This window comes from Rana temporaria, chromosome 7 (assembly GCF_905171775.1).
Source record: "Rana temporaria chromosome 7, aRanTem1.1, whole genome shotgun sequence".
Lineage (NCBI taxonomy): Eukaryota > Metazoa > Chordata > Amphibia > Anura > Ranidae > Rana > Rana temporaria.
This window is the reverse complement of record NC_053495.1, coordinates 96,685,657-96,698,188: the sequence shown is the minus strand read 5'-3', so window position 1 is coordinate 96,698,188 and position 12,532 is coordinate 96,685,657. Positions and strand designations below refer to the sequence as shown.

Sequence of the window (12,532 nt, the reverse complement as noted above, 5' to 3'; positions counted from 1 at the left end):
TTTTTATTACCAAAATCGTGGGACAGTCTTAGTCCCTAGTGTTCAATATTGAGTTGGCCCGCCCTTTGCAGCTATAACGGCTTCAACTCTTCTGGGAAGGCTGTCCACAAGGTTTAGAAGCGTGCCTATGGGAGTGTTTGACCATTCTTCCAGAAGTGCATTTGTGAGGTCAGGCACTGATGTGGACAAGAAGGCCCCACACCATAATCCCCCATTTTCCAAATGATTTGAACCAGTACACAAGCAACGTTCATAAAGACACAGGTGAGCAAGCGGGTGGAGGAATTTGACTGGCCTGCACAGAGTTCTGACCTCAACCCGATTGAACACCTTTAGTAGGAATTAGATTGGAGACTGCGAGCCAGGCCTCCTTGTCCAGTCAACTAAAAATAAGACTAAAATAATTCACTAAAATACCAATAAAACTAAAATGGCATTTTAGTGAAAAGACTGATTAAATTTAAATTTGATGTAAAGATTAACACTGTTGCCTTCAAAACCGCATCAATTCCTCTAGGTACACTTGCACACAGTTTTTGAAGGAACTCAGCAAAATGGAGATCTTCTGTAGCTGCTGCGGCTGCCTCAAATCCTTCTTCCTCTTGTAATCCCAGACAGATGCTATTATGATGATATTTGAGCTTTGTGGGGGCCAAACCAGCACTACCGGGACTCATTGTTCTTTATACATTAAGATAGTCCTTAATGACAATGTTTGGAGTCGTTCTCTTGCTGCAGAATACATTTTTCTTTTTCTGCACCCTAGGTCATATGTTTTTATGCGTAGTTCAGGCACTTAACCAATTCCAGACCGTCGCACGACTATATACGACGGCACTTTGAAGAGGCATATCTCAGTTATGGCAGCAGCTGCTGCCATAACCCAGGTATCCATCTCTTCAGCCGGCGGTCCGGTTTACGATAATGGTCTCTGCGGCGGATTCGCAGCAAGATCACTGTTGGCGGGAGAGGGCCCCCCTCCCGCCACTCTCCTGCGCCCTCTGCTTTTTACCGGAGCCGCCGGTAGTGGCGGAGGCGATCGGGCCCTGTCTCCTGCTTGGTATGGATACGATGAGGGCAAGATGGCCACCACCTATCTCCATACCATAGCAGGGTGGAAGCAAACCTCCCTTTCGCCCATAGCTCTTAAAGGGACATTTTTTTTATTTATTTTTTTCAAATGACAAATTTTTTAATGTAGCCTATGGAGATTTTTAAGGGTAAAAGTTTGACGCCATTCTTCAAACGGGCGCAATTTTGAAGCATGACATGTTGGGTATCAATTTACTCGGCGTAACATTATCTTTCACACTATAAAAAAAATTGGGCTAACTTTGCTGTTGTCTTATTTTTCAATTAAAAAAAGTGTATTTTTTTTTAAAAAAAAGTGCACTTGTAAGAATGCTGTACAAATACGGTGTGACAAAGTATTTTAATGACCACCATTTTATTCTCTAGGGCAGTGGTCATCAACCCTGTCCTTAGGGCCCACTAATGGGCCAGGTTTTATGTATTACCTTGGGGGGGTGCAGACTAGAATACTGCAATCACTGAGCAGCAAATGAGATCACCTGTGATGTATTTCAGTTATCTTGCAAACCTGAACTGTTAGTGGGCCCTGAGGATGGGGTTGATGACCACTGCTCTAGGGCAGTGATGGCGAACCTTGGCACCCCAGATGTTTTGGAACTACATTTCCCATGATGCTCATGCACTCTTCAGTGTAACTGAGCATCATGGGAAATGTAGTTCCAAAACATCTGGAGTGCCAAGGTTTGCCATCACTGCTCTAGGGTGTTAGAAAAAAATTGTTTATTATGTTTGGGGGTTCCAAGTAATTTTCTAGCAAAAAAAAAAAATGTTTTTAACTTGTAAACACATCTGAAAAAGAGGCTTGGTTCTTAAAATGGATGTAAACCCCCAATTTTTTTTTTTTTTCTGTCACAATGTAGAGCAGGGATCCTCAAACTACGGCCCTCCAGCTGTTGTAGAACTACACGTCCCATGAGGCATTGCAACACACTGACATTCACAGACATGACTGGGCATGATGGGAATTGTAGTTCCTGAACAACTGGAGGGCCGTAGTTTGAAGACCCCTGATGTAGAGTATAAGATTTCCTATCATCTGTGCCCAGTACTTATAGATCAGCACTATGGCAGTAGTTTAGAAAGGATGAGAGTGGGTTTACATCCATTTTAAGTGGGTAATGTTGTTTCCACATCCTTGCATGAAAACATAGGAACCATCAATTCCCCCAGACCTCTGATGGAATAATCTTCCAATTTGGAGGAGGTTAATAGAGCCAACAGGCACTCTTCGAGTGTGTTTGACTATGCCAGTCCTTTCTGCCCAGCTCTTCAGTTCATAGAAGTTGTAGCTTATATGATTGAAATCCCTTCATTCAAAGATTGTGCTTCTTTAACCACCTACCGGCTGTCATATGACGTCCTTGATATTGTGCAGGTATATCTGAATGATGCCTGCAGCTACAGGCATCATTCAGATATTGTCTTTTTTAGCCGGTGATCCCTACACCATAAGAACGATCATAGCGGCTGATCAGACACTTGATCGTTCTTACGAGTGGCGAGAGAGGAACCAACGGGATCTGCCGGCCCCGGGTGTTTACCATAGAGATTTTCAGTGGACCAGATGGACGCCGGAGTCTTTATGATTGCTCAGAGGCCGGGCGCAATGTTATGACCTCACGCCCAGCCTCTACATTAAAAAAATAAGCTGCCTCGACTGGGAAGCTGAGATTGTTATTTATTTTTCAATTTAAGCCTAGAGGTGAGATGTGGGGTCCTATTGACCCCATATCTCACTGTAAAGAGGACCAATCATGCCATGTTCCTATTACAAGGGATGTTTACATTCCTTGTAATGGGCATAAAAGTGATCAAAAAACAATTATTTAAAAAAAGTGTCAAACTAAATTTTTTTAAGTAAAATTAACACGTACGTAAGTCCCATCCACATATGAAAACCACACGTGAGGTGTCGTCGTGAACGTTGGAGCGAGAGCAATAATTCTAGCCTTAGACCTCCTCTGTAACTCAAAACATGTAACCAGTAAAAAAAATTAAAGCATCGCCTATGGGGATTTTTAAGTACCGAAGTTTGGTGACATTCCACGAGCATGTACCCAATACCGGAATGGAGGCACTTAATTGTGCTTCATTTAAAGTCCCAATTCCCCCCTCTTTGCATTCCACGAGCATGTGCAACTTTTGAAGCGTGACGTGTTGGGTATCTATTTATTTGGCATAACTTCATCTTTCACATTATGCAAATAAGTTGGGCTAACTTTACATAACTTAACAGCCCCCCCCCCCCCCCAAAAAAAACGCGTTTGAAAAACTGCTGCACAAATACCGTGTGAGATAAAAAGTTGCAATGACCGCCATTGTATTCTCTAGAGTCTCTGCTAAAAAAAACATATATAATGTTTGGGGGTTCTATGTAATTTTCTAGCAAACAAAATTATGATTTTTTACATGTAGGAGAGCAATGTCAGAATTGCCTGGGTGGCAAGTGTTTAGTACTAATCTTACAAAACAATCTCTTGTGTTGATATTTGTTAGCAAGTTAAATTGCAGCTTCATATTATTATTGCATTATTTCTTAACTGTATAACATTGTTATTTGACAATTAAACATCTTAAAGTGATTGTAAACTTTTACCTTGTAAAGCAATCATTACGTTTTAAATAGAAATGAAAGGCAAAATATTTTTGTCTAGATAGAAAAAAAAAAGTATTTATAATTCTTTTTATTTTTTTCCCCCTTTTTTTTTAGAAGTGATCCCATTCCCTATGTTCTCAGCTGCATAAGAGCTGGGGAAGGAAAAACACCAGTATACTAAGCTTCCTAGTAAATGAGTGTGCAGCGGGGGCGTGTCAGGACATGTCTGATCATTGTAGGAGAGAAGGCTGAGTTCTCTGCATAGCTAGAGAACTGCCCACAGTATGCGCTCCTGTTTAGTGTGGTCAGTTTTTAACAGGAAATCAGAGGGACTGGCAGGAACACCAGGGATTTCACATAAAGGAAGCAATACAAGGAGAACAGGATACTTTCTCATACAAGTATATGGTGCAGCAGGCACATATCAGGAATATGGTGTAACACATGCTTTAACCGCTTGGCACCAGTGCCTCCCTCCCCTTTAGGGGTTTTATGATCATGTGCAGGAAATAGTATGGTTTTGCCTGGATCTACCGAAACACTTTACCGTAATACAGTAATAGTATTAGTGTATTTTCAAATAGTTCAATGTACACATCCAAACTTCATCCACATTAATGATGTGGTATGCAGTTCCGATGGCCAGGGGCATATAACAAAAAAAATAAGAGAATAGAGTTCTCTCAAAGAAGACCAAAACAGAACACAGCAATAATTTAGAAAAAAGGGAAAGGGGTGGCAGATGGATAGGGTGGTTAACTAATTAAAAAAGAAGACAACGTTGTCTAATCAATTAAAAACAAGGGAATCGGCGCTGCACATATCGCATTCATAACCCAGTCAGCACAATGTTCAGACAGTAATAATGTTGGAGCACAGGGCAGAATAATCGCCCCCAAAGCCAAAAGGTGGAATGGGCTGGAAGATGAAAAATCCTAGCAATCCTATTACAGGAATTCCAATAGGCTGTATATGCTATTATTTAACCACTTAAGACCCAGACCATTATGCAGATTAAGGACCTTGCCCCTTTTTGCGATTCGACACTGCGTCGTTTTAACTGACAATTGTGTGGTCGTGCGACGTGGCTCCCAAACAAAATTGGCGTCCTTTTTTTCCCACAAATAGAGCTTTCTTTTGGTGGTATTTGATCACCTCCTGCGGTTTTTATTTTTTGTGGTATAAACAAAAATAGAGCGGCAATTTTCTCAGTTTAGGCCGATACGTATTCTTCTACATATTTTTGGTAAAAAAAATTGCAATAAGCGTTTATCGATTGATTTGCGCAAAATTTATAGCGTTTACAAAATAGGGATAGTTTTATTGCATTTTTTTTTTTACTACTAATGGCGGCGATCAGCGTTTTTTTTTTTTTTTTTTGTGACTGCGACATTATGGCAGACACATGGGACAGTTTTGACACATTTTTGGGACCATTGTCATTTTCACAGCAAAAACTGCTATAAAAATGCACTGATTACTGTGAAAATTACAATTGCAGTTTAGGAGTTAACCCCTACAGTGCTCCCTAGTGGTTAAGTGTGACCTCATATGTGTTTCTAACTGTAGGGGGGCGGGGCTGGACGTGTGACATCAGTGATCGTCTTTCCCTATATCAGGGAACAGACGATCACTGCCACAATGAAGAACAGGGAAGGTGTGTTTACACACACCTCTCCCCGTTCTTCAGCTCCGGTAACCGATCGCGGAACACCGGCAGCGATCGGGTCCTGCGGTCACGGAGCTTCGGATCGGGTCGCAATTGCGCTGCCGGCGGGGGGCTCGCGACCCCACGGCTGGGCACTTAAAGAGGACGTACAGGTACAAGCTTGTGCCCAGCCGTGCCATTCTGCCAACGTATATCGGTGTGAAGGGGTTCTTAAGTGGTTAAAGAAATTAACTTCTGAACATAGATATTTGCTGGGTGGATGCGTGAGGGTTTGACTGTCCTAACATCAGTGGTAGAACTTAATTCCAGATAGTAGTGACAGGAACACTTCAGATGGAGGAGTCCATGAGATGTCACATGTATAGTTAGAACAGATCGATGCAGTATGAATCGACCAATAAGCTTGGTGCGGTGTGGCTACTCATGTATCAGCTAGTCGGAGAATGGCACATACGTATCCAGGAAGCACGTGTGGGGGAGATTAATGAAGGCACAGACTGTATGCATCCATAATCGCAAACAATGGGTGGGTATATGTACTCTTACCAAGTCCTCGGTTGCAGTCTTCCTTAGGAATTCTTTCTGCCCAACGATACATACAGGTAAAAGCAACGCTCACCGTAAACTGTATGTTGCACACAGAGAAGGGGAAAGCTTCCTTACTGTGCAGTCCATGCCGTAACAATGCCGTGCTGATATTTCCGCATGTACTCCAGAGCCGAACGTATTCCGCTAACAGCGTATGGTTGAAAGTACCAAAACCCTCAGGGTGTCAGCTGACAGTTCCCGTGTGACGTCCTGACGTCACGTTGACGCGTTTCAACAGCCAATGGTTGCTGTTTTCCTCAGAGCCTTCTTTGTTTTTAATTGATTAGACAACGTTGTCTTCTTTTTTTAATTAGTAAACCACCCTATTCATCTGCCACCCCTTTCACTTTTTTTCTAAATTATTGCTGTGTGTTTCTTCTACAGTTAAATTTAATTGTACCATCCACAGTGTTCTGTTTTGGTTTTCTTTGAGAGAACACTATTCTCCTTTTTTTTTTTTTATGATCATGTGACCACCGATATTGGCATTCACGTGATCGAAAAGCTTTCGAACGCAAGCAGCGCTCAGGAGCTTTCCGTTAGCCGCCGGCAACGATGCTAGGAGTGGGCAGGGCGCGTGCACTTGGCACAGTTGGTTTTGCAATGTTACATGCAAATATGTGGCCGCTCGGCACCAAGGCCTACCCACCATTAGGCCACATATTTCCGTGCCGTCGGTGCCAAGAGGTTAAAGCCTGTTGCTGCCAGCATGCACAAAAGCAATTTGTGTACAAATGTTTAAGGCCAGCTTGTCCTATTTCTAAAATTGCCCTAAAGCTGGCCAAGCACTGATCAAAATTCTGCCAGTTCAGCCGGGACTGGACACATTTTGTGTGGCAGTCCCTGGTCAACAGAAGGACATTTTTTATCTATTAGCTGCAGTGCCGTCATCAGAATGCAATGTCTTGGCAGGGGCAATTTCCTCCATCCACCTCTGTCCCTCTTCTAATGCCGCATACACACGGTCGTTTTTTGTGATGAAATAAAACAACGTTTTTAAAAACGTCATTTAAAATGACTGTGTGTGTGCAAAACGTCATTTTAGGTCTTCTGAAAAGCGACAAAAAAAAAATTCAAACATGCTTAAATTTTTTGTCGTTTTTCAAAACGTAGTTTTTTGTGTCATCTAAAATAATAGTGTGTGGGTAAAACAATGTTTTTAAACCCGGGCATGCTCAGAAGCAAGTTATGACGCAAGCTTGAATGGAACAGAGTGCCGTCGTACGTGCTGAACGTAACCACGCTTTGCTAGAGCATTTTGAAAAAATTATGGAGTGAAGGCAACGTCGTTTTTTTAAAATGAAGTTTTAAAAACAACGTTTTTTTACAAGACAAAAAGCGACCGTGTGTACGCGGCATAACACTTTGTTTCTTCCCTTTATTGACCAATATGAGTGAGGTTTCACTTGCTATGAAGTCACAAAGCAAGCAAAGTGCTAAGAACATTTGTAAGGTACATCTCTGTACCTTAAATACACTTTTTGTTTTTAATTTGAAGCTGCAGTATGGCCACAGTAAGACCATACTGCTTTTATATATATATATATATATATATATATATATATATATATATATATATATATATATATATATATATATATATATATATATATATATATATTAGGGGTGCAACGGATCGTCATTGATCCGTGATCCGAACCGATAAAGAATGATCCGAACCGCACACACGTGATCCGAGGATTGTTTTCTAAAAAATAAAAAAATAATAATAATTTGCGCATGTTCAGTCCACACACAGCGTGGTCATGGCGAATGGAGGAGCTTGAATGCCCCGCGTCATTTAAATCCCCTGTATGGGAGCATTTTGTCTTCCATGTCAAATATAATGATGAAGGAAAGAGGTTAGTGGATAAAACCGTGACAGTGTGTAGGCACTGTGGCACAAGAATGCCATATGACAGTGGGAACACATCAAGTATTGTCACTAGGGGTGCAACTGATCCGTATGGATCAGCACCTTCGGGTCGGGACACACGGCGATCCACGGGCCTCCCGGTCCATAGGAAAGGCCCCGGCTTCGGCCTAGCTATCGAATCGGCGCCCATCGAGGTCCACCCGGAGCGGGGGATGCAGGCTGCTCCTCGGAAGTTTGTGGGCACTTGAGCTCAATATGTCATTGACTCCTAACAGCCCAGCGATGAGCTCCATGCTGCACCTTGAGGAATCCACACGGGGAGCCGCCGCCGCACCGGGCGTCCTGCTGCTTGCCAGAGAAGAGAGAGGAGGCGATCGGGGGGATCTGTATGGACTGAGCACATAGGGGGGATTTTCACTAGACACTCAGCCCGCCGATCAATGACACTAAAGGGATCTGATGATTGGGATAGTTCAGGTCACAGTAGGGAACTAGTGACACCACTTTCGTACATGGGGCTGCGACTTCCACTTGGCTGCACATATAAGTATTGCGAGATGCAGTTATTTCAACACAAAACAGAGCTTATACGCTTAAATACAGTATTTGTAAATCTGACGGACTGTTTAAATGTGAAAATCAGAGGTGTTCTGTCATATTAGCAATAAACAGTGTATTTAAGCACATAAGCTCAGTTTTGTGTTGAGAAGAACTGTGAAATCTAAAACTCTGGTGGGTGTAACAAGATTTGTCTTTTTTTTTTTTTTGCTGATCCGAAAATGATCCGATCCGTGACTCCTGATCCGAGGATCGATCCGATCCGTTAGTTTTTTGATCCGTTGCACCCCTAATATATATATATATATATATATATATATAGTGCCCATGGATGTTTATACAACAGAATTGCCAAAATTCCAGACTAACAAAGACATTGTAGGAAAATTTAAAGATTTTTTTTGTGTGTGTGTGTGTTCGTCATTTATTCCTCCTTTTTGTTTTAACCCAAGTTTTTTTCCACTTTGCCTCTTATCTTTTTGTTTTTGACTTGCTGTACTTATTTTATCATTATTAAAAAAAAAAAAAGTTTCATAATGTTAATCCTTCCCTTTAAAGTGTGTTTTTTTTGTCATACTTTTGTTAAGGTGTTTTTTTTTTTTTTTTCATTCTTTAGGATGTCTATATTTAAAGCCGTGTTCCAGAGCTTTGCCCTGTGTTCTCCAGAAATCTCCTTTCCAGTTATTTTGAAGGAAACCTTTGCTAAAGCGCAATCTATAGTAAATGTTTCATTTTATCAATATACTTGCATTCACCTTTGTGCCTTCATTGTTTTACTACCTCCAATGTGCTTTTCAGACTTGGTAAGTGTGATCTTCATGTTCCGTGTAGCACCTGATAAAAATTAACACCAAAAATATACAGATCAACAAAGTACTTTATTTGTGTTTTTTAGGAGTATTCCCTGTTGAATGGTGTTATCAGTTATAGAATGATGGAATCTCTACTGGCTATAGATGTATGGTGTTTCTTAGCTCGGTAAGATTCTTTTTACAGTGTCAGACATTGATAACATAACAATGCAAAGAATGTGCAGAAAAAGTTAAAACATAAATTAGGTGTGAGTAAATATATTCTTATACTTTTTTTGTTTTTAATATATTCAGGTGTGGAACCACAGACCTGTGTGCTCACCATATTACAGTTATAGCTAATTTGGTAAGTCCCCTGACATTACTTTGCTGTGTGGATGTTTAGGATTGTTAGAATCTGCCGTTTACAGTGTTTTTTTTTTTTTTTTTTTTTATGCATTTGAAAGTTTCATATGCACTATGACATGGTGGGAATATAAAATTTAAGATGCAGATGATATTACATAAAAAAATATTAAAATAAGTCCCAAATAATTAAAGTGCTTTTGCTTCAAAAAGTGATGAGATGGGAAGATCACATGCTCAAATAAGTTATTGAAAGTTATGAACACAATTGCTCCCACCATTCAGGTATCCACCAGGGGTGTACCCTAGCATCTCACGTTAGACAAAGAAAGGTCTAGTGGCACTTTGGTATACATATCCTTAGCAGCAGTTCATGTTCCACTCTCCTCTCTTGCAAAAATCCACAGCTGGTCTGACAAGGCTTTAATATATGGATCCTTAATGGAAAACTCGCATTGCACTCTCCTCTCCTTATAGCATAAACCCAGGAATATCCGCTATGCTGTAGTGCAGGGGTACTGAATTAAAATTCACAGGGGTCCAGTCGGAAAAAGATTCTTCCAGCGGAGGTCCGAATGCCAAATTGGTGCTATGACGCCACATGATATCCTCCACTTGACAACCTTCCACCACACACATGCACACACCTTTATGACCCACACACATCGCACTTTTTTTTCTTTCAACTTTATTGAAATGTAAAAATACATTTCATTAATTTTTATGCACCACAGTTCAATTGCAGTGCATAGAAACAGAATGTATTTTGCAACACACTGCTCAGCACGCAGGGGCGCTGTTGCAGTGTGAACAGGACACATAGAAAACAATTGTTTTCTATTGCCCTTGCAGAGACTGACGCATCACAGACTGACAGCCCAAATCACAGACCCCTCATTACAGCCAATTCCCCCATCACAAACTGGTCCTGACCCATCACAGACCCCCCTATCACAGACTGACCCCCCCCCCCAAATCCCCAATCCCCTATTACAAACTGACCCCCCCAAATCACAGACCCCCTATCACAGACTGACCCCCCATCACAGACTGACCTGACCCATAACAGACCCCATATAACAGACTGACCCCCCAAATCACAGACCCCCTATCAGACTGACCCCCCCAAATCACAAACTGGTCCTGACCCATCAGACCCCCTATCACAGACTGACCCTCCCCATCACAAACCCCCCATCACAAACTGGTCCTGACACATCAGACTCCCCATCAGACTGACCCCCCAAATCACAGACCCCCTATCACAGACTGACCTGACCCATCAGACTGACTCCTATCAAAAACTGTTCCTGCTGACCCATAACGGACCCCCTATAACAGACTGACCCCCCCAAATCACAGACCCCCTATCACAGACTGACCTGACCCATCAGACTGACTCCTATCAAAAACTGGTCCTGCTGACCTATAACGGACCCCATATAACAGACTGACCCCCAAATCACAGACCCCCTATCAGACTGACCCCCCCCCCAAATCACAATCTGGTCCTGACCCATCACAGACCCCCCTATCACAGGCTGACCCCCCCCATCACCAACTGGTCCTGACCCATAACAGACAGACCCCCAAACCACAGACCCCCTATCACAGGATGACCCCCCCCCCCCATCACAAACTGGTCCTGACACATCAGACTCCCCATCACAGACCTCCCCTGTACTGTCCTACATTGCACTGCACTTCCCCTTCCCCACAGAACCCTACCTTAATCGCACAGGAAATGAAGCATGGCCGCTCTGGACAATGGGCGGGACTTTCCCCATTAAAAGTGAGTGATTTATTGCTGGGACCGCCCCCGCTGCCTAGCAACCAATCACCCACTTTTTAACTTAAAAAGTCCCGCCCTTTGTCCAGAGCAGTCGCGCTTCATGTCCTGTGTGATTAAGACAGGCAGTGTGGGGAGGGGGGAGTGCAGCGATGTTGGATAAGGCACGGACCTGCCACACTGTGTATATAGCGGCATCCGCAGCGGCAGGCAGGAGGGCGAGCGAGTCGGTGACAGAGGACACACAGGAAACTCCTTGGCGGGGCTGCGGTCCGGATAGAATGGCCACTGAGGCCAGAACCGGACCGCCGTCCACCATTTAGTGACGCCCGCTTTAGTGGATCTCCACCTCTCCTCCATTCACAGGCCATTAAAGACAAGAACTCCATAGTGTAGCAATTTCACAGAAGAAATGGATTTATTAAAACTTACATCTAGGTTAAAAGCAAGCGTTAAAGATAAAATCCCTACTTCCGGGACTCGGCCATGGCCGCAAATTATGTCACCGGCTCCTCCTACAAGTTGCATCACTGGTCACGTGACTTTTCTTTATTTTGTATGTTTTGCATGTTAGGACAAATGGCCAATTGGCTGATTATGCGACTGTACATAAAAAATACAGAGCCAATCTGTGTCAATGGTTGACCAAACATTAGAATAGGGAAGAGATGTGGTCTGATTTAAATGTGGAAAATGGAGGTTGCAGCATTTCAGAAACTGCTGTCCACCTATTAATTGTAAGCAGTGTAGTCTACAGCATTGTTTCTCAACCTTTTTGAGTCGAGGCACCCTTTAGTGCTGTGCACAATCTCGGGGCACACCAGGAGGTGCATTCGAGTGAAAAATGTAATGCGCGGGAACGAGCAAGAGAGGGTCTCTTGCTCGTTCCCGCGCATTACATTTTTCAAAAATGGAACCAGCACAATTGTTGTAATCTTGCTGTGCTAAAATGCATGGTACTATGGTTAGCAGACATGAATACGTGTGCATTTCCTAGATGGAGGTGCCATTAAGAATTATATGCTCTCACGTGCGTCTGCAAAAGACAGCCAGCGAAGCAGAATGTGGCGTCAGTCAGTGAAGCAGTATGTGGCATCAGTGAAGCAGTGTCTTTTTTTTTTTTTTTTTTTTTTTTTTTTTTATACACACAAGTTGTCATTGGGAGCACCTTCTTAAATAACAGGACTAATCTGCGTACTACATGAGC

General features: G+C 42.6%; 1 protein-coding gene across 3 annotated transcripts in view; it reads left to right on the top strand.

Annotated features, from left to right (window-relative positions):
* The window catches only part of C7H1orf112 (chromosome 7 C1orf112 homolog), a 414,829-nt gene that overhangs the window by 168,274 nt on the left and 234,023 nt on the right, over positions 1-12,532 (top strand). For all 3 annotated transcript variants that reach the window (XM_040359710.1, XM_040359708.1, XM_040359709.1), the window contains exons 13-15: positions 8,996-9,182; positions 9,275-9,357; positions 9,486-9,537. In XM_040359710.1, the coding sequence (XP_040215644.1) occupies positions 8,996-9,182; positions 9,275-9,357; positions 9,486-9,537 (322 nt within the window). The remainder of the gene's footprint in view (positions 1-8,995; positions 9,183-9,274; positions 9,358-9,485; positions 9,538-12,532) is intronic.